We start from the raw sequence: 21,529 nt of genomic DNA on the forward strand, positions 1-21,529 counted from the left end.
ACCATAACAAGGAACAGTCGCTTCAATTCAAAAACATCGTGCATGCTAAATTACAAAAATAAATGAGATAAGAAGAGCAGATAGATGCCCTTTAACATATTTATTGCATGCGCTGAAAAAATTTTTTAGCCGTAAGTGCACAATTTTGAGCGTATTTTATTTCTTGTGGAATAGTACTTCATATCAGAACACCAATGAAAGAGAGCCGTCGTTCTCCATAAACCTTCTGCGTGGGAGGTTGATAAAAGTTGCCTAATAATACATTTCTTGTAGTGCGCGATGATGTATGGAAGAGGGACATATGGAAGGGGTGGTGGTTTCTTACGATACTATTTAAGACCGTTGTTGTTTTCAGGAGGCGTAGTGAATCGAAGCGCAATATCCGTAGGTCATGGAATGATGGGTTGCTGGGGTGAGGGAAAGTCGGAGGAAGCAACCTTACTCAGGCACGCGCTTCTCGAGCGTCGGAGCGGCACTATGCTGATTTCCGTGTTGGCCGGCCATGCTTGACTTTGCACATAATCTTTCTTTTTATCGCGGTCGTCATGAGCAGCAACATCTTCATTTTTATTATTGTTTTACACTAAGCAAGACTTTTGTACAAAAGCAAAGGCAGAAAATTCTTCACAGGCAATGAATCTTTGTTAATGTACCTTTAGACTTAAGATCGGGAAGGCCCGGTCGTTCCCGTTATCAAGTTTTTTTTAGGCGGAGCGCCGCGTGTGATATTGCCCATTCCGCTCATCGGTCATTTGGACTAAATTTTTTTGCTCGCCAGTGAACCAGTAAGTTTGACAGAGTAGTTAAAGATTTTAAAGAATGTTCCCGTTTCAATGACAATTCTCCAACCTGCCACCCTATCATCAGAGCGCCGCGCGACCAAGTTTAGGAGATCGAGTGGTCTAGAAGGACGTTTAAAATTGGCAGGCCACTCATAACGCTAAGGGTAATCATTTTGCTCGGTGAAGGCAAACATAAACACCAGACCATCTGGTATCACGTTAGCCTACGCCAAGCAGGTTGGGAGATGCACCTGGAAAAATTAAAAATAAATTTTCATGACAGTGGCGTCTTACCGGTACTTGTTGGGGCTGAAGGTTCCGTTGGTAATCAGCTCGTCAACTGCTTCACGCGTGGTCTTTTCGCAGAATGACTGCAGGACACCAAAGAAGGGAATTAGCACCAGGTACAGCAGCCTAAGCAGTAATACGTTGGAAACAACACCAGCCGATAAAGAATCCGTATATATTCACACTCGAAGGCTCAAAAGACGAATGTTCTCGAGTAATCCTCCTAGTTATTTGGGAACGAAATCCTTGCGCACCAACCCAGCTTCTATGGTACTCCTGCCTGCAAGATAGAACTGCCTCTTTGCCGACTGCACATCATCAGTAAAAGCAAAGCTAGTGCTGTCTACGCCGCAGCAGTCGTACACTACTAGAGCTAATGCTGTCGGTATAACGAGAATTACTCTGCTGTTATGGCACGCTGCTTTGCGGCAGAACTTCAGAAAATTGGACTTTCTTAGAGACCTAGTATGAAAGCATGGAAAATATGGCTTCGAATCTAGAGATATTTTACCTTAATGGCTAATTCTCTCCTGAGTGTGAGTTTTTAACAGCATCACCACGAACAGACATCAGCAAAGTTATTTTTAAAAAGCGCATTTGCGAAAGCTTCCTTTTGGGAGTTACAGGCCGAAAGCATAGTGGAGAGCCACGGAAGTCAGTGCGCTCGGAGGTAAGTAATACTTTGAGGAATACGTTTATTAACTTCTCGTCAACAGTACTGCTAAAATGTATCCACCGGCAAAATCAATTTCATCTAAATGATTAGCTTGCAACAGAAGAGGTGCGCAAATACAGAACTGTCTTTTTTTCTTTGTATTTCAGCAGCAAAGAAAGACTGCAAGGAAGTGTAGCTCCAACTTCGGTTAAACTTGGGAGAATCTCTAACATCTGATCAACTTAGGCTGAGGAATATAGATATTTAGGCACTTTACACCGCATATTATTGGTCGTAGTGCAAGGCTTTTTTTTTTTTTTTGTAGCGAGCCGCCGCGGTGGCTGAGTGGTTACGGCGCTCGGCTGCTGGCCCGAAATACGCGGGTTCGATCCTCGCCGCGGCGGTCGAATTTCAATAGAGGTGAAATTCTAGAGGCCCGTGTACTGTGCGATGTCAGTACACGTTAAAGAATGCCAGGTGGTCTAAATTTCTGGAGCCCTTCCCTACGGCGTCTCTCATAGCCTGAGTCGCTTTGGGACGTTAAAGTCCCATAAACCAAACCTATTTTTTTTAGCTCCAGCGAACTACGCACGCTGCCCGCCTTCTCGCACCTCTGCCAGGGAGTAGAAGAAAAGCTGATCGGAGGACACGTGGTGCAGACCCTGGAGCCTGTAGTCGGGGAACGGGTACGCCTTCTCGTAGATCAGTTTTCTGTAGAACTGCGTGCACGAAGAATTCAAGGAAAAAAGCTCAGTAGATTGTGATTACTCCCAGGAAGTGCTGCATCTCACTCAAGCATTCCCCATCAATACTCAGTATTCAAGATACGCGTGATATTCTGGCTTCAGTCTCAACAAATAGCCACTAGAGCTGAAGTTGTTCAGGCTTCCATGCGTTGTAATAGGAACTGAATTCGAATTCCCATAAAGGTCAAAACAGTAAAAGAGTGGCTACCAACTTTGCACTTGTTTGTGGCGCAGCATGACTGGGCAACGCTCCGGCCGCGGGTAGTTACGACCCGCCGCTGCGCGTGACCAGTTCTTCCAATCCGTCCTATATGCATTGTTTTCCTTAAAAATAGACATCTGGAAAGTTTACATGGCATGATTTTAAAATTTCCAGCGTAAAGACAAGGACGTGGAGTAGACTTGAGAAGCGCTGCATCGCAACTGTTTATTTATTAAAGCAAACAGAGATTACATGGCTACGCCAAGCACACAAACCACGTAATCGATAAAAAGCATGCTGAAAATCAAAATTCATATATGGGCCTGGGTTAGCTAGCAGTAAGTAAGGCTATCTTTACCGAGTCGGTTTTCAGGGCCGTCAATGAGCTTTGATTTTCTGTATGCTTTTTGGTGATTGCGTGTTCTGGAGTGTTCCTTGGCATGACTATGTGATCTGTGCTTGATTAACTTAGCTGCGAGTCCGCATTTGTCTGTCTACTTCATGCCCTTGTTTTTCGCGCCGGTAAATTTAAAATTACTTTTCCGGAAGTCCATGTCCTTTTCCTCATTACGCATTAAATAGTTTAGAAAGCCACCGACCGTAGCGCGGCACATAAAAAGGCAACAACGGAGCAAGCAGCAAAAAGTCGCCGCGTTTGCAAACGTGGCACAATAAAAGCGCAGTGTAGTTCTGAGCGCTGGATCCATACCCTTTTTTCGCCTCAGCACTCACTTTATAATCGGATCTTGGCTCACGTACAAACACACATTTCGCAAACCTTCTTTTTAAAGCATACTGCCTACAGTTTAAATAAATGTTCAAAAAGAAAGAAAGAAGAGCCGTTGAATAATTATTTTTGAGACTTCATATTTGCATTAGGAATTCAATAATCAGTATAGATTAAGGAAATCATAGTGTTCTGCAGCGCCTGCTAAAAGCATGCCAAAAGACTTTAATGCAAACCTAAAGACGAACCACGCAGAAAATGTAGATGCAATATCTGTGAAATTATTGCAGAGCAAACGCTTAATAAATCCATTTACCATTCGGCATGACAAAGTGGTAAGGTTTACTTAGTCTATTATTGGAAGATAAATCGCCAGAATGAAACTGAAAGAAGTCCTTCGCAATTTTCAACACCGTTTCCAAACAGGTCCAGAGAGTTTTGTCAAAGGGCTCATGTTTAAAGGAAGCTGACAGTCATTTAAAGAAGGAACAGCATAAAGGAATATTTCTGTGCTTTTCATGATTTGTGCTGTTGGTCAATTAGAAGTTAATGCTATAGTAATATTATGGTTGAATTTTAATGTATTTGAAGGCAGAAGAAAAACAACCACATGTCGCCGGTGTGATCAAAACTCACGGCCTCCGAATTTTCGCGTTCGGTGCTCTGCCTACGTAGGTACAATAGCGAGTAAAAAATGATTTGCACTAGCAGAAGTGGCAGACAGCAACGCTCGGCGCTGAGGTTGTGAACACGCCGATAAGAAAAGTGCCAGATGAGTTCGCAAAGCATGGTGCTGTACCAGCCGTTTTCGCCGCTCCGGTGACATCACTTTGCTAATCTTTTCTTTTTTTTTAGTGGCAAGTGTACATTTGCAGTTATATGGTACGCGCTCCTGCGCTTTCTTTTTCTGCACTGAGAAATCAAAGCGTTAAATATTTCAGCGCCCTAATACACATAACTCGCCCAAACTCGGCCTTTATTGAATAGACAAACTGAAACTTTCACCACATTTCGCGACTGTGGTCGGCTGCATACGCACCCTGAGGAGCGGTGTGATGATGGCGACGTCAGTCATGTCTTCGTCAATGGTAGCGTTGGCATTCAGCTGCAAGATACCGAGACAGACTAAATTTGCAGTTAAAATTCAGGCGAAATGCCCGTGCAGATCTACTCAAGAAAATTATGCTTTAAGCAAGAGCTATAGGCTTGCAAGAATATGCAGCACCAAAAAGAAGTGGAGAGTTCGCAGCAACGAACTTATTAATTTTTGACAGGTACCATACATGTGTCCATTCTAGAAACGACTGAAAGAAGGCCCAGGAGAGAACTCATAGTTTTTAACCCCAGTAAGAAACTAAAATGTTGTCGAACCTTTTTTTTTTTGCTGACAATATCTGCTAACCTGTCGAAAGGAGATGAACATAAACTTTGAGCGGTGCACATTCTGGAGCTTCCCTCAGCATCTTGCTTTACAGAAGGGTTGAAATTTGGGCCAGTTGGTACATTGTAACTTGAAAAAAAAAACAGCCACAAAAGACCAGTCGTTGTGGCGTGAACACTTGTCTCTTGTCTTTTGTTACCTTTTTTTTCAAGTTACGATTTTGCTGATTATTTTGTAGCCTTGAGGAGTGCAAACACCAGAACATTAAAATATTTCAAAGTGTGGCTTTACAGCAGTTGATATGTGAAAAACAAAGTGCATGCTGATTTCGAAATCGTACTTGGGATGTGACGCGAAAGATGTCCAGCACTTCTGGTGCGGTATGAACACTTCCTTCTTTATAGAAAACTTAACATAACAGTTGCTGCATGTAAACTTCATGCTTCCTTCAAAAACATTTATTAATCGCGAATTTTGATGACTTTTTATCAATGTGAGCAAAATTATAGCGTTTTATCCGTAAAGAATTGCAATTTCGGCGCTGCACTAGCTGTTCCACGCAAGACATCTTACAATTTTACGAGTGTATATAGAGCAGCTATCCTAATATCACTTCGTGGCCGCCTGAGTAAAACAATTGTCAAAATCAGCAATAAGGCTCAACGCATCTTTACCTATATTGTTTAGTTCAATGATTTATTATTGGAAATTGTCTTGCCTATGTCCTCTGAATATGAAAAAACACGGTTGTATGCAAAGTCCCAAAAATTCGCCCAGGAGTCTTTCACACAAGAGACTTTTGCGCTTACTGTAATGAACGCTTTGATCGATGTAAAATGTAGCCAATGATAAACAGCGGTGCTTAAGCTCTGCCGCGCATTGCGTTACGGCAAGCATTTTCTTTAGGGAGATAAAAAGTTGATTAAAAGAAAAATAGCTCCGTTCTCTTTGAAGCAAGGAATGAAGAAAAAGTAGGATACCAAACCATCTTATTTCACCACGCCCAGCTTTCAGAGTGCTAGAGGATATTTTGCAAGGAACCTATTATGCCACACAAGGGAAGCAGCCTTTCGGGACAGTGCGCATGAATTGACTTAGCTCACACCTACATAGATTAGTTGTCGTGCTGGTCTGATAATGAAGTGTGCAATGTTGCTCGACGCTAAAGCATTGCTGCATTACTGTCGCAAGCGTTCTATACATGAATACGTTTAAAGTTGAATTTTATAGAAATTTAGAAAACGCAATTGTTTAGGTGAACATAAATAAAGGTTAAACACGTTGTCATCTGACTGTGCCCTAGACACCATCGATTCATAAAGCCATAGGCTAGCAAAATAAATGCAGCATGCTTGCATTTATGTGGCTGCCCTGCCTACCAGTTAAGAGATTAGTGCACTGAGCTTTGGGAATATGCGATTACTCATTCATTAGTCCAAAATCTGGGCCAACTTTTCAAGGATGTGTCACTATTGGTCCTTATGCAGCATTACCTGATGCCTGCCTTTCAATGGGACAAACACGTTCGGTAGTCGTAAAACAATTGTACGCACTGACATATTATATGCAGATTTTCCCAGACCAAATAATTGCTTACTAAAAACAGCAGTAAGTATAATAAAAAGCATAAGAACGCGGCTAAATGGCTAGTCAGCCCCTTTAACTAAAAAGCATCTGTACAATGCGACAAAAACTCTAGTTACAACGGTTACAGCTGAAGTCTTTACTTTCAGGTTTCCATACAATTTCGCCGCCGCAAAAGACGGTGACAAATGAGACAATAATGGAGCTCACCTTGAGGCGGCTCTCAGAAACTCGCTTGTTGGCGTATTGCTTGAAGACGCACTGCTTGTTGGCCATCAGCCTCTGGCGGGTGTAGTACCCCATCCAGTCCTCGCGCACGTGGTCGGAGTCGATGTAACCTCCTGATGAAAGGACAGCAACAGACAGCGGTACAGGCAGAGAAGCAATTAGGTATCGAAGGAACAGCCACAGATGCTTTGTATGAACGAGCTTGCAAGCAAACAAGTTAAAACTTTTCTTATTGCATCCCGACGACACCGAGGAATGTAGCTATTCTTCTAAAGCGGTAACCATGTCAGGAAATGTGCCACTTTTAAGTTGTATCAGTTACCATTCTTGGCGCATTAGCAAAAATCTGGAGAGCTCACTTAGGCTCCGCCTTAAGGGTATAACGCGATAGTGTTAAAGAAGTACTGCCCTTGTATGCGGAATTGATCATAATGTACTTTATATTCATAGATCGGTAGGAGTTAGCATATCACTACTGGCATAGTGGTGCAACGGTTGAACTACGGGCCACTGCCCCGGCAGGCGGCTGTTCTGAACACAGCCGCCGGTGGAGCTCGTGAGACCAACGTTGCTAGTCCCGAGCAATCTCTCGCGGCAAGTATTTCATTTAACTGCCATTTGCCGCACTGGGAAGTTTACTCACAATCCGGCAGGAAGGTGACGACCACGTGCCAAAGTGGCAAGTTTTGATGACATTACAAAGTGATGTGACCTAGTTTGCAGGCACCACATTCCATCTGTGTGCACCGGTCGCTTCTTCTGCGAGGCTTGAAACCGTCGCTAACGCGAGCCGGAAAATTCTTTTCTGACATGGGGATACTAACGCTTTCGCGTAAAACATGATGTGGGCCTTTGAATACGATTTTGTTTTAATCTCGCAAGGACGGCTTGACCAAAGAGCACCATGTGTAATTTGTTTGGTCTGTCTCAGACGAGGTCAAGCACCAAGGTTTTCATGCGTTTCATCCCTGAGAAGCGGCGCACAAGGCCATAAGTTTGCACCAGTTCGAAGCCACTAACACCCGCCGGCACAAAGAAAAAAACACGGCAACTACCGCAGATGAGGCGGATGCTTGAATCATTAGGCCACCGCTAAAATGATCTGGGGCTTTTACCCGCATTTCTCTTTTCATTACAAGGTTGGCCATAATTTCCATGTTACACTCACCCCTTTCGTCGATCGCTTTCAAAAGGTTTCTGCCAATTCGATATCCGCTCTTCACTAGGTCCAGTAGCCTAGAAAAGAGGAAAAAAGCGATGCACGCATGATGAAAAATGATAAGTTTCTTTTACCGCCTGGGACTAAAAATGGCATAGGACCTCGAAGTTCGTTTATTGACGTCCAGGAAAGATAATTTAAAGGTATGCGTGCTGCCGTCGAGCATCTTTAATACTTTTCCTTCATAAGGAAACGCACAGAAACTGATCGTTAATACCCACTGAAGCACGGGCTTATATTGTGACGGACTAGAGGACGATTAAGCGGGCAGTGGCACAGGTATGAGCGCTCATGCTAGGCCCGCTGCCATTAAATGATGTCATCGCCATCTCTCATCACGTCTAGTTCTTCTGCTTGCCGTCGCGTAACATTTCGGGTGAGATGCTAGGTGCATTTATCATCCCGGTCCCGGAGCTTAGGAGCCTGTGGTCCACCGAGGTCTTCTGTGGAGTGCTCGTGGCTTCCAACCTCCCGGCGCTTCCCCAGCCTGCCAGGTACGCCCAGACGCCAGCGCTGTCCTCCGCCCCGCCCAACGCCCGAATCAGAAGACACGACTACCGCCGCCACTGACCTGACACCTCACTGACCGCCCACACATGAGAATCGACGACCTACGTCCCCGCTTAACCGAGACCGCCGCTACTGACCAGGAACCCCACTGACCACCCACCCACACATGAGAACACAGTACGTCAGCCCCTGGTGTTGGGTGCGCCCACAGGCCTCGGCGTTGACTTCCGGAGACCGGTGGCTCCTCAGTCTTCGTGGACCTAGTTTCATCCGCTCATCATCTGTTCATCGCTTTTGTCGTGACAGCAATCCCTTCATCTTCTCTTCCCTGCGCATCCCTTCTGCCACGACCATCGTCGCGTTCTGCGTTTCATCGTCACTACCATTCTTGTAGTTCGCGCGATCGGGACGATCGCTCCGTAGCCCCGAGTCATGTGACGATTAGAAGACGAAGAAAATCAGGCAGTGGCACAGGTAGCAGCGCTCATGCTAGACCCGCAGCCATTAAATTATATCATCGCCATCTCTCATCACGTCTAGTTCTTCGCTTTAACGTCACGTAACAATAGCCTACTTGATGCGACTGAGTATCTCAGGTGCCCTGTAAGGCCATTTGTATGCTCTGTACCTTGAGCACATCAGTTGCATAAATGAATATTGGAGGACCACCTCAAGATAAGGATTCAAAAAAGTGCGGCGTTATCCACAAACAAAACCGAGCGCATAATTGCTCTCAGCTGTTTACAGCACATTGTCCGGTTTACCTTGAAGCATACTACAGCAGATTTCAAAAGTTTAGATTATACAGATTAGAGAGCGTTCGAAGCAATAATGCTTCTGAAAGTTACATGCCTAAGTTTTCATAGCATTGGAAAAAGCAAAACAAATCTGATCTATGGTGTGTGCAGCTGGAACACATGTTCTATGCATCCCGGTCCTTACAGAAACGTGCTTAGCTACATCCTATTAGCCTGCAAGTGAACTTTTGTGGCCGATTGCAACTGCTACTGATTCAAGATCCTTACTACGAGATAGAACATTTTTAGCATTTGTTTTACGTTTGTTAGGACTCCCTGCAGTGTGGTATTTTTATTGGGTGCATGTGTCATATTACCTCAAATTTTCGGGCATGGGAAATGAGTAAAAAAAGAGTATCCAAAATTCTATTCACTCGGTGGCTTTTGACGATGTTCTTGCGGATTAAAAACGTTCGTGCGTCAAACGTATGTCAGAGAAGGCTGTAGCAATCCTCAAAGATTGGATACAAGGTTGCGAAGTAATTATCGTCCTGTGGGGGCGCATCAAAGCTGGCAAGACTTTATTCACTCTCACCATCTTACAGCAAAGTAACAACGTTGTTTTCATTAATTTCTATCGTGTTCAGCAGTTCTGAAGGTGTCTATTAGTAACACGCAGATTGTCTGTGTGTCGTCCGCAGAGAGGCCCATGTTGCGCCAGCTTGACAGAAAATTCTTGAAAGAAGCTTTTTTTTTTTTTTATGGAGGCCGAACGCTAAGGCGCCCGTATGCTGTGCGATGTCAGTGCACGTTAAAGATACCCAGGTGGTCGAAATTATTCCGCAGCCCTCCACTACGGCACCTCTCTCTTCCTCTCTTCTTTCACTCTTTCCTTTATCCCTCCCTTACGACGCGGTTCAGGTGTCCAACGATATATGAGACAGATACTGCGCCATTTCCTTTCCCAAAAACCAATTATTATTATTATTATTATTATTATTATTATTATTATTATTATTATTATTATTATTATTATTATTATTATTATTATTATTATTATTATTATTAATATTGGTTTTCTGTAAATGTTAAACCGGCTTCCAAATGAAGAGGTAGATTAAATTCTATGCAAGAGTTCCAACTGTACTATATGTGCGGGTAATTCCACGGACCAGCAGGGTACACCGAAATACTTCTCACAAAACTCAGTCAACGTGACGGCGATGTTGGGCAGATTTATTCAAAGAAATTAGGAAAGAAATGTTTCCGTCTATGTTGACTTTACATAAAAATGCGCCATCTTCTTGCGAAGAGCTGCAAAACGCAAGCCCGCAGTCTAAAAACTTTTGAATCAAGCTCTAGGGCACCAAGCGTTCTGCTCTTAAGCATGCCCTGGGGCAGCCTTCGCACGCGGAACTGCTCCTTTCCGTTCAAGTGTTTTAACCGTTTGTCAGCGTGGTGACCCATGCGGTAAGGCACACCGTTAGCCTCCGCACACCATTTAGAACGTTTTTATCACTCTTTCGGAGAAATATTTGTGCACCATTTCAGTCCTTCTTCATCCAAAAGCATTCCCAGAACCTGAAAATGTTAGGCTATGCTCTTAGCAACAACCCAAGCAGCACAAGTAATTGGCCCAACATTGGAAATGTATTGGCAAAGCTTGCCCTACAAAGGACCAGGATGGGACCATCCTGTTGCAATATTGGGCCGATGACCTGTGCTGCTTGGGAACGTATCCTCCGTCAAAGCAAAAAGCCGGGAAAGGAAGAAGACAAGAAAAAGACGGAAGACGGCGAGAAACTACGGGACGGAGCTACCGACAGTGTCACAGCCTAGGTTTGAGAAAAGGCAAGCGAAAAAACAAATTCGGCGGCCGTCTGCTCCAGGCAGGTTAGTATAGTAGTTGTCAAAGACGGGGCATATAGCGCTGACAAACCAGGACGAACAAAAAAGACACCACGAGCGCTAACTTTAAACTGATGTTTATTCATTGCATGTGAAGTTCTTATACAGGCTGAATAATGCAGAAATTCTACCAGGCTATCATTCCGTGAGTCACCACATAATCCTTGAAGGTATTGGTGAGCGCTACCAAAATACGGAAAGGTACGAACACACAAGACAAGCGCTTTCTAACAACTGTTTATTATCTGAAGGAACATGCCTATATACACATATTAACGTCAAGTCATACACAGAAGAGGGAAGAGCACACGACGCTGACAACAGTTGTTAGAAAGCGCTTGTCTTGTGTGTTCGTCCCTTTCCGTATTTTGGTAGCGCTCACCAATACCTTCAAGGATGCATTTCCAACTAGCCCCAGTTGTAGCTCTTTTCACCACATAATGCACACTTACTTGTTATTTACATCATCAAGGAAATGAAATTCTTTCATTGAGAGCGATATAGATGCTGCACTAACAGAATTATCTTTCGGTTTTCGTATCTGTCTGGCTTCTACAATCTCACGTGTTAGTTGCTGTTTATTTTTACTTATGCTCCGGCATTCTTTGAAAAATGGATGTTAGTCTTTGAAAACTGGATGGTTTGTGCAGCATCTATCTCGCTCTCAAAGAAAGAATTGATTTCCTTGATGATGTAAATAAAAAGTAAGTGTTTTTTATGTGGTGACTCACAGCATGATGGACTGGTAGTATTTCTGCGATATTCAGCCTGTATCAGAACTTCACATGCAATGAATATAACTTCAGTTTAAAGTTAACGCTCGTGGTGTCTCTTAATTTGTTCGTGCTGGTTTCTTAGCGCTATATGTTCCGTCATGGCAAACCAACTCGTCCGGACAGCCACTCTGATTAGTTGTAAATGTTTTATACCATATTCTTTATATATTAAACGCAGTTCGTGACGTTTCTATGCAGACTAATTCTAATTCTAAATGGTTTCTTGGGGAAAGGAAGTGGCGCAGTATCTGTCTCATATATCGTTGGACACCTGAACTGTGCCGTAAGGGAGGCGATAAAGAAGGGAGTGAAATAAGAACGGAAGAAAGGGGTGCCGTAGTGGAGGGCTCCGGAATAATTTCGACCACTTGGGGATCTTTAATGTGCACTGACATCGAACAGCACACGGGCATCGTTGGACACCTGAACTGTGCCGTAAGGGAGGCGATAAAGAAGGGAGTGAAATAAGAACGGAAGAAAGGGGTGCCGTAGTGGAGGGCTCCGGAATAATTTCGACCACTTGGGGATCTTTAATGTGCACTGACATCGAACAGCACACGGGCGCCTTAGCGTTTTCCCGCCATAAAAACGCAGCCGCCGTGGTCGGTTTCGAACCCCGGAACTCCGGATCAGTAGTCGAGCGCCCTAACCACTGGACTACTGATCCGGAGTTCCCGGGTTCGAACCCGACCGCGGCGGCTGCGTTTTTATGGGGGAAAAACGCTACGGCGCCCATGTGCTGTGCGATGTCAGTGCACGTTAAAGATCCCCAGGTGGTGCGATGCCAGTTCTATGTAGGCTGAAAATGATATTTAGGACAGCATTTTCGGGTCTACATTGAAAACATACAGTGTAACTTGTGCTTGTTTCCTACAATCTCTTGATAAAAAATTGTTCACTCACAAGTTCTTGTCTCTTGCATACATTGGTCCATGGAAGGCGCCGTGGGAAATGTCTGGAATAAAAGCGGTATACCCTAAAGACACTTCATTCAGCTTTGATTTTCCAAAACTGCGAAGAGTATGCTCGCTGTGCACAGTGTGCTTTCTGTGAGTGCTTTATGTACTTTCTCGCAAAAGGGATGATAGCCCAGCTTCCTCCTATTCTCACCCCCTTAAAGCCACTACTTGTATGATACGGCGCCGCTCAGGGGAAGTCGTTGTTCAGAGCGCGACACCTTGTCTTACTGTATATTGTAACATTGTTTAAGGGTTAGGTGGTACATTTTATGATTTCACTAGTGCACTATTCACTTCAGAACATGCCGTGGTGCGCGAAAAATATTGCGGAGGTAAAGTTCCTTCTAATTATAAGTGCTGTCTCTTGAGGGTATGCGTACATAATAGGATATATCATAAGCCATATGCAATTTCACAGAGAAGCCATTGTGAGAGATATGAACTGGTGAAGACTTCGCAAGGTCTGCAGGCCATGCGCCGCTCTGGTTTTAGCGTAAATACTTTATTACGCAGTACTTCAGTCGATAGAATCCCTACGAAAGCAGTGCTGGAAATACCTGTGCCTCCAGAAGGAACCTCCGCTCAGTGGCGTCAACATAGAAGTATTAGTGAAGTTGTGTACTTTTACTCACGAAGTCAGTAATCAGCGTACGGTCGGTTCCGAAATATGACAGACATTGGTTTTCGTCTTCAGCTAACGAGAAATTTGCTGCAGTATTGCAAGGCTGTTGTTTTCGCCGCCGACACAGGCTGTCATAATAACCAGTGACGGCGTAGTACTCGAGAAGGGGCAGTCGTTGCGCTAAATTTTTTTTAGCGATAGCTACACTACGCAGGCCACTCCGCGAGGTTAGCGTAGCTGCGCGCTGAGCTGTGGTTCCGCCAGCTGTGCGCATGCGCGAAGTGGCGTCATAGTCCGCAGCTGGTGAGCGCGCCGCGCGCCTCGCCGCTGCACCGACGGCGGAGCACACGCCGCCCGCCTCGTCAGTTGTGCGCATGCGCGAAGAGACGTCAGAGCACGCAGCTGGTGTGCGCGCCACACGCCTACATTAGGCTAGCATTTCGAGCCTTCAGCGTGGCGGCGCCGTGGCCACCGTGGCAGCTGCCGGCGGCGCAGCGTGCCGGCGAAACCTGGTGGGGGATGGGAGGAGTGAACAGGGGGAGAGGGAGAGAAAGTGAATCCACGTCCAGAGACGAAGATGAAGAAGGAACGCCCAGCGAAACGCAGCGGCGAAAGTGTGAGTTTGAAATTCGACTGAGCGACTTCCACTCGGCCAGCTGCAGCTATCGCGTCGCTCCCGCTTTAACCAGAGATAAACAGCCATTTTTTCGTCCTTGCGACAAGAATTGTAGCGGCCAATACGAGTTAAAGTACCAATAAATAAAGAAGTTTGTCATGAGACTAGAAAAAAATTTTGTTGGATTTTTCAATTCCACGGTGCCGAATTCACACTTCCAGGAGTGTCTCTCAGGGATTATTCGGAGACAACTGAATACATGGGTTGTGCAGAAGCTTCCATTGGGTCGTCCTAGCATCCACTGTAGACAGCAGCAGCAAAGGGCGCCTTTGCAAGCCCAGGGGCTGCGCCATCAGAAACAACAGCCATTGACTTGGGGCTTATTTCGAACAAGCCGTTGAGAAGAACGACGTGTCGTGCACAGTTGTCGAGAGATTTCCCTACGCGTTCATGTACAGGACCCTTCAATATGAAAAAGAACAATTAGTTTAAGCAAGAAAGGAATTCCATGGTTGTTTCGCTAGTAAAGATGAAAACGAGTTTTCGACACTATACGCCAGCAGAAAAAAATAATATGCAAACAGGAAATGTGTTTCTGTCAAATACTAATCGAAATCATTAATTTATGGTTTAGACTTGGTTGCTTTTAATGTGGAACCAATCTTGTACACTTGGTTTTGGGGCACTGTTCTGGCACTGTCTGTTATAAGGCCCCATTCTTAGCTATCTGCTCTATCGATATGGCACTGGAAGAAGCAACATGGTTTATTTGACAACATAACTGAGCACTGTGACACTCACACTTGACATTTCTAAGAATTGTTTTACTTGCGACAACTGTTTTCTCTTTTCTAATATCATTCCTGATTCCTCTCTAAAGATATAATACCTTTTGTCGCATCTGAAGGGCGATGCTTCACCTAATTGCGTGAAAATTAAAGAATTTCTAGCATTTTCTTTTCGGGTGTTGGTAAATAAGAGCATACATTTGTATTAAGTTCGTTGATGACAAATAACTTTTCTTTATCGCTTTTATGCCACTACTGAGCGCTGCAGTGAATAGAGTTGGCTGCATTACTGATTAAGTGGGCAATACTCACACAAAGAATTTAGGTCGTAATGGTAGGTGCTGTAGATATCGAAGATGGACCCCGTGTACCTGCAAAAATGCGTAGAAAGACACACACCTTTTGATAAGATTTTATACTTCATAATAGGTTTCGGCAAGCTCACATACATTAGAAACATTGTGAAATGAAACGAAAAAAAACTAGTTCTGAATCATCATTTATTAGAACTTCCTCACGAAAAAAACTAAGTTGAAGAACTCTTAACGCCCTCAACCACTTCGAGTCAAACAAAAAAAAATTGAAAATATCTGTGCTTTTGCCTACGGTTGTCTGCGAGCACTTGCTTTTTAGCGTGAAGCATTCGTATCGATAAGTCCATCGCTATTTTGGTTGCCGAGACAGGTCTATCATATGTCGTTCTAAGTTAGAGAAAACATTTGGATATTAACTATGCTTTGAAACACCGCAAAAATATCTTCAACAGGAAGTTGAGGATCGAGAGTAAAATATCGATGTACCCCCTCTCTCATATTACTCAGATACTTAAAGAGGAAAAGACAAGGGTACCTAGATTTATTTATTTCAGAAAAGTCAAGACGTATTGCTAAACAAAAATGTCTGTCCTGCAGCTTTTTACTAATGCATGTAAACGTCTTGAATTCATCCCGGAGGGACATTCTTGAGGAATATTCGCCAGGGATGTCGGTGAAAAATTACCATAACGAGAGCTAAGAGCTTAAGACCCGAAGAGAGGATGTTTTATGACATCATCACCAGCCCGACTGCGCCCACGGCAGGGAAATGCATCTCCATAATCTGTTCAAATAACACTGTCTTGTACCAGGTACGGCCACCATATTTCCGCAATGTTTTTAATCGCATCTGCCCACGTAACTTTCTGACGCCCCCTGCTGAAAACGCTGTATGGAAGTAGACGTCACAATAACGTTTTACGTACAGTTTCATATTGCACTTTCTCTTTATATGCACTTGACCTGCCTTGAGAGTTAGCTCGCCTGTAGATAATATTATTGCTTCTTGGTATGAGGCCAAGTGAGGGGAATAGTGTGAAGTAATAAAAATCTACGATCGAATACTATATTCACAAACAACAAACGCTGTCCCCTTTCAAATGCATTGCTCTCGCCGTGGCTTATACATTGACATGCAGTGCCAGTTCTTCGGAACAGCTTTTAGTCATTTGGAGGAGATTGTAGATCGACAATAATAAAATCCAGCCTCGCTCAAGCCCTCTTTCAAGCCGCTATTTGCAGTCCCCCCGACAGGTTTTATAAGCGTGTCAATTCTCTAAGAAGGTTAGCGGACGTGTTTACCTTTTCACATTCAATTTTTACTTAAAGCTTACAAAATGGTCCATCAGTTCATTAAATTCAGAGATGTGTACAAGGAAGCACTGCCTAGTATTGACAGTTCTGAATTTTGTACATGGACTCCGAGTAAATGAGAAACGTAATGAATGTAATCCAAAGTAACGGCATACTTCTAAAGGAATGATTGTGAATATTAACAGTTTTGTGCGATGAAGCTCAAATATCGACATCATAGGTATGATGACCGTCTAACGCAGAGTAAAAAAGTTTTGAACACCTTGTGCAAAAGCCACTATCCCAGCAAAACTTCGTAGGCCCAGTGTTTTGCATAAATGCTTTGTTGGCATGACGACCGTATAAGATAGATCCCTCAGAACATCGACATAATTTAATTTTAGATATTTTGTTGTTATTAGAACGCAGAAAAAATCAGCTGTGAACCAAGACTTCCGCATTGTCATACCTCCGGCAGCAGTATCTAGGCGTGCCTGAGTCCTATTCACTGAAATGACATGCATGGACACCAGCACGCCATTACTTAAAATAGTAAAGTCGAAACTTGTATCTATGTCTAGGCCAACATTAAGGATGTCATTTCTACGCGCATATTTTTTACTTCACGGAGAAAAAATCAATGCCACACTGAGATCACCAGGGTCTTTACTCGGGAGGACGGATACACTATCGGGTGTCTCGTTCACTCGAACAAACCTTGCGGCCAGATGTTATACCTTTCTGTTGAATAATGAATTCAGAATGCCTACTGTAATCGCGAGCTGGTAACTCTTACTTCGTTTCTCACAGTTCCAACGCGTCAAGCCTCGTCACAACAGGATTCGCGAAACCAATGACTTTTTTAATCACGATGAGACTTACTACAATAAAATACTCTCAAATTTTTGGATTGTTCATCACAATTTTGCTTCCGTTGTATTCTACTTATCCCGCTTAGTTGCAAAAGTGGTTAGAATATTGTGCTCCTGAGCGCGATGCCACGTGCTCACTAGGTCTTCGCCACTGGCTGGTCTTGGTTACAGGCAAATTTCAAATGCTCTCTCGTACTGATCATTTGTTGTAAAAGAATAAGAAGTGATCAAAATTTTTTGAAATGTTTAACCACAATGTGCTTCATATATTAGTTTAGTTTCGCAAGCGTTGATACGAGGATAGTTGTGTCAGTTCGATTTGTATCAGTTCAATTTGATTACAGCAACGATTACAGCAAGCACGCCGGAATATATTTTAGCCTGCAATTTTAAGTGCTAGGAAAACGACTTACGCAATATCCAGCTCTCGACCGTTCTTCGCAATGGAGAAGTAGTTGTTCCAGTAGTGCTTTGTCATCTGATAGATGCCTGGCACAGGGGTGTTCACGTTGATTTTCGTTTCCTGTTGATTTTAAAATAACACTGCTAGTGTAGAATGGTTAAGAACCACCTTGCTTGTGCAAACTGTCCTGGCACTCACCTGGCCTCCGTACAGCTTCAGCAGAGGGTCAGTCATGGTGGCGTTAATGAAGAAGAGCTGCAACCGAACGTCCTTGAGCTGCAACGTACAGTGAAAAAAAGGGGTCATCATCTCTCCTGACGCCAAGATGCGATGTGCGAAGCGCCGATAGGAATATTTCCGACTAGAAGGGCAAGTTCAGTGCATCTGATTGTAAAAGATAGGAAATAAAAATGTAAATATACATGATCAGAATCAGCCGATTGTCCTTTGTACGCACTATTAGCAAATAATTTTCAAAAGTCATTCATTTCTTATTTCTCCGGAATCAATATATTTTGGTTTGCAATAGTTGTTACCACTTCAGGCTGCTTTTGCCGCTTCGGTTGCGTCGCAGAATAACTTTTCAACACGCATGTCGACTACGGCGCTCTCGTAGGATTGTTTTGCACCGGAATTTATGAATGGTCCATGCTTAAAATTAGTGAACCGAAGCTCACATTTCTGGCGAGGTAGCTCCTTATTAACAATATGAGCATCGAAACCCATCTACCTTTCTGTAAGCCTCCACTCGAGCGTCCGCTGTAGTCAGGTAGCTGTAGGCGTACGAGTAGTCCACGCTCTCGTATATCTTCCGGTAAACGTTGAAGAATTTGATCCACAGCTGAAATATAGAAACAATATGTTGTGACAAATGTTTATGATGGAGCAGGTAGGAACCGAAATCGTAAAACAAACATATAATTGGAGGCTATTCAGTTTCACGCACAGAGTGAGGATGTTTAGAAAGTGATTTTATATGCTCTTATTTGTTTTGCTACACGTCGTCACGGAAGGAAATGTCTGCTACGGGAAATATCAAAGTCTTCTATACATATTTTAAGAAACTTAATTCGCGTATGCCTTGCAACATCGTGCCATTAACTTTAAGAAGAACCGCTGGGTAAATAAACACGGTGACGAACATTTGTTAGGAGGGGGGCGCTTCAGGTCACTGCACGTGAAATGAAATCTATGGAAGACCTATATGATTAGGTGGTGTGGTAAACCATAACGTTCCGCGAACGAGGTATTGGTTCGAGGCCACTCATGTGTGTCGCAACTGCCAATTACAGAAGGGTACAAAGCATTTAGTTAGCAAGTAAATATAAAAAAGTGGAATACATGTTGCGTGTAGAAAAAGATATTTAACTAGCTCACAGTTAAGGAACGGACCTCTGGAAACAACCACCAGTAAAACAGCTACTGAAAATGGGATGCGCACACATGCCATGACAGGAATTGAGACCCTGGGCGTAAGTTGCAAATAACGCAAATAATAATACGCAAATATTAAGGGGATACAGAAGCTGTATCGACGTGAACCAAAAATTAGCTCTTGCTGACGGTGAATGTAAAGCATAATGCAAAGATTAAATTAGGACCTCGTTTCCTGCCGGCTTCATGAACTGTGCTTCCGACATCACTTTCTTACAAGAACAAATATTCAGCATCCTTGCCGTTCAGCTGATATTTCACAATTTGAGCTAGAAGACGGTTGCTGGTCACTGTGATAGATGGAATCTTTTTTGTGACATTTATTTGCAGCAAGAAAACAACAAATCTTTTATCGAATAAAGCCTTTCTATTTAGCAGTGATTAATGGTACGATGTGCCACTGCATCGCTTGGGGAAAGTAGAAAAATGAGGCTTATGGTAGGAATTAAGAGAAAAAAGAAAAAAAAAGACATTTGTTTCACTTATTACTGTTATATGAAGCCACTGAATAAACAAGTGATCATACTTTATATATTTTAGGAAGCGCTAAAATTGTGATACTAGCTAACGAAAACACGCTCGCTAGAACTGCCGAGAAAACAGTAAGGTGTTCGTTTAAAAAAAGAAAAATGGTGTGCGTTAATATTGCACGTCTAGCTGGATGCACTACTACACATGATTTTAATGTCAAAGAACATTTGACAACGTCCATAGCATAGGGCACTGTGCCTTGTTTATGACGGATATGATATTAATCAGGTCACGAGACTCCCTGAATGACTTTTATTGATGATAGCCACTTTGTAAATTTGATAGTACTACAAAATCTTGTTTGGCCGGGAGATACGTCACAAAGAACACGCACGGGGAGACGCATAGTTGAAAAAATGCTTTAGCCTTTCGGCAGAGAGACTTTATTCGAAGTGAAGAAGACCTTCGTGGTGAGAGCCGAAACGTCATTCTTTTACTTGGCTGGTGAGCTTCTGTGTCTTTTCTAACAGTTTCTCTAGCCCAGTGCCCCACATAGGACTTCACCAGTAGTCTACATGTCCGACTGGCCTGAAATTATGTCCTCCTAAGTGTACAACAACTTCTGTGCAGCTCCAGCCATGCTCTTAAAATCCCAACTAATTTTGAAAACTCTCAGCACAGAGCCATTATCTATTTGACTGCGGTTTTCTAAATGAGAAATAAATATTGAAAGTGTTGAATACAATGCGACCACTCGTTTGGTGATTGCAATCTCTGTTTCTTATTCTCAGCTAGATGACTACTCTTCATCTCGAGGTCACCAGTGAGATATACGGATACAGATATATTTATATTGGCACAGCGAATATATAGAAAGAAACTCCACAGTGTTTACACACCTGTTTTGGCTCAATATGATATCCGTAACCCCAAACGCAGAAATAAAAAAAAAGTCAGAACAAATTCTAGAAAACAAGATCTGGAATACCAGGTAAAGACATGTTAAATAACTCTGCTTCTATTTTATATTTCTTCCTACCCAGAAATACGTTCAAACGTGAACTGCGGGCAATTTTGTTTTGCGGTGACATTGTTAAGTAACAATGATAAACGTAATTTTTGGTTTCAATTGTTGACTTATTTTTACGTCTTTTGTGATATTTGAGCGAATCTTCAATGTGACTTAAAAAATAGACTGTCCATAGTGCTTAAGTACAGCCATGCTGTATAGGATGTATGCGTGTACTATCTGTAACGCAGCTTCTCTTTTTTGTACCAGCTCTCTGCTGTACTGCTGTAGGTTGCTCCTTTTGTTACGGGGACAGAGACCTCATCAGGCAACCTTGTCTTTAGTCTCTGCCACCCGCAGGATGATGTGATTTTCCTGCAAATAAAAGCTGACTGACTGATTTAAAAGTTACATCACCGGACATTGTGCGTAGACCGAAGCTATATTGGAAGTGAAAGGGTGGGCAAGGACGCATACCCTGTCGCCCTTGAGGCCGAACTTCTTCTTTATCCACATGTGATAGATCCAGGAAGCGGCCGTGGGCATGCTCTTCTCTGCATAGCGGAGACAAAGGCGCCACCTCTCGGGCTCTGTCTTGTAGCCCAGGTGGTAGCGGTAGAAGAGCGTCTTCACGTGCTTCTCGTGGGTTCGGTAGAGCAACCCCAGCCGGAGTAGCACGCGATACCCAAGGTAGTTGTAGATGACGTCCCTGGATAGCGCGGAGGGAAGCGACGCCACAGTTCACGTAATTATAGACCCTAATTAAAACAGGCTCTAGCACTTTGTAATTGTGTCTAGCGAAATATGTCAGGAATGCTTTTTCGTTGTGCCTTAAAACACAGTTTTATACTACTAGATTGAGCCGCGCCCTTTAAAAGAATAGGTTACACCAAACCACTTTTTTTACATTCTTAAGTTCGAGAATTGTTACGAAGCTCAGGGTATATATCCTGCCGCACATCTGAAAGCCGTCTTTGACGGTGTGACACTGGAGAAATGCTAAAC

General features: G+C 43.4%; 1 protein-coding gene across 1 annotated transcript in view; it reads right to left on the reverse strand.

Annotated features, from left to right (window-relative positions):
• LOC144118958 (phosphate-regulating neutral endopeptidase PHEX-like) overlaps positions 1 to 21,529 on the reverse strand; it is a 47,539-nt gene that overhangs the window by 10,141 nt on the left and 15,869 nt on the right. Inside the window, exons 11-21 of the mRNA XM_077651717.1 lie at positions 21,002 to 21,233; positions 18,341 to 18,451; positions 17,809 to 17,886; positions 17,621 to 17,730; positions 15,041 to 15,099; positions 12,647 to 12,698; positions 7,762 to 7,829; positions 6,576 to 6,706; positions 4,440 to 4,505; positions 2,337 to 2,444; positions 1,077 to 1,153 (exon numbers count right to left, since the gene is read on the reverse strand). Coding sequence (XP_077507843.1) covers positions 1,077 to 1,153; positions 2,337 to 2,444; positions 4,440 to 4,505; positions 6,576 to 6,706; positions 7,762 to 7,829; positions 12,647 to 12,698; positions 15,041 to 15,099; positions 17,621 to 17,730; positions 17,809 to 17,886; positions 18,341 to 18,451; positions 21,002 to 21,233 — 1,092 coding nt within the window. The remainder of the gene's footprint in view (positions 1 to 1,076; positions 1,154 to 2,336; positions 2,445 to 4,439; positions 4,506 to 6,575; positions 6,707 to 7,761; positions 7,830 to 12,646; positions 12,699 to 15,040; positions 15,100 to 17,620; positions 17,731 to 17,808; positions 17,887 to 18,340; positions 18,452 to 21,001; positions 21,234 to 21,529) is intronic.

This window comes from Amblyomma americanum, chromosome 2 (assembly GCF_052857255.1).
Source record: "Amblyomma americanum isolate KBUSLIRL-KWMA chromosome 2, ASM5285725v1, whole genome shotgun sequence".
Lineage (NCBI taxonomy): Eukaryota > Metazoa > Arthropoda > Arachnida > Ixodida > Ixodidae > Amblyomma > Amblyomma americanum.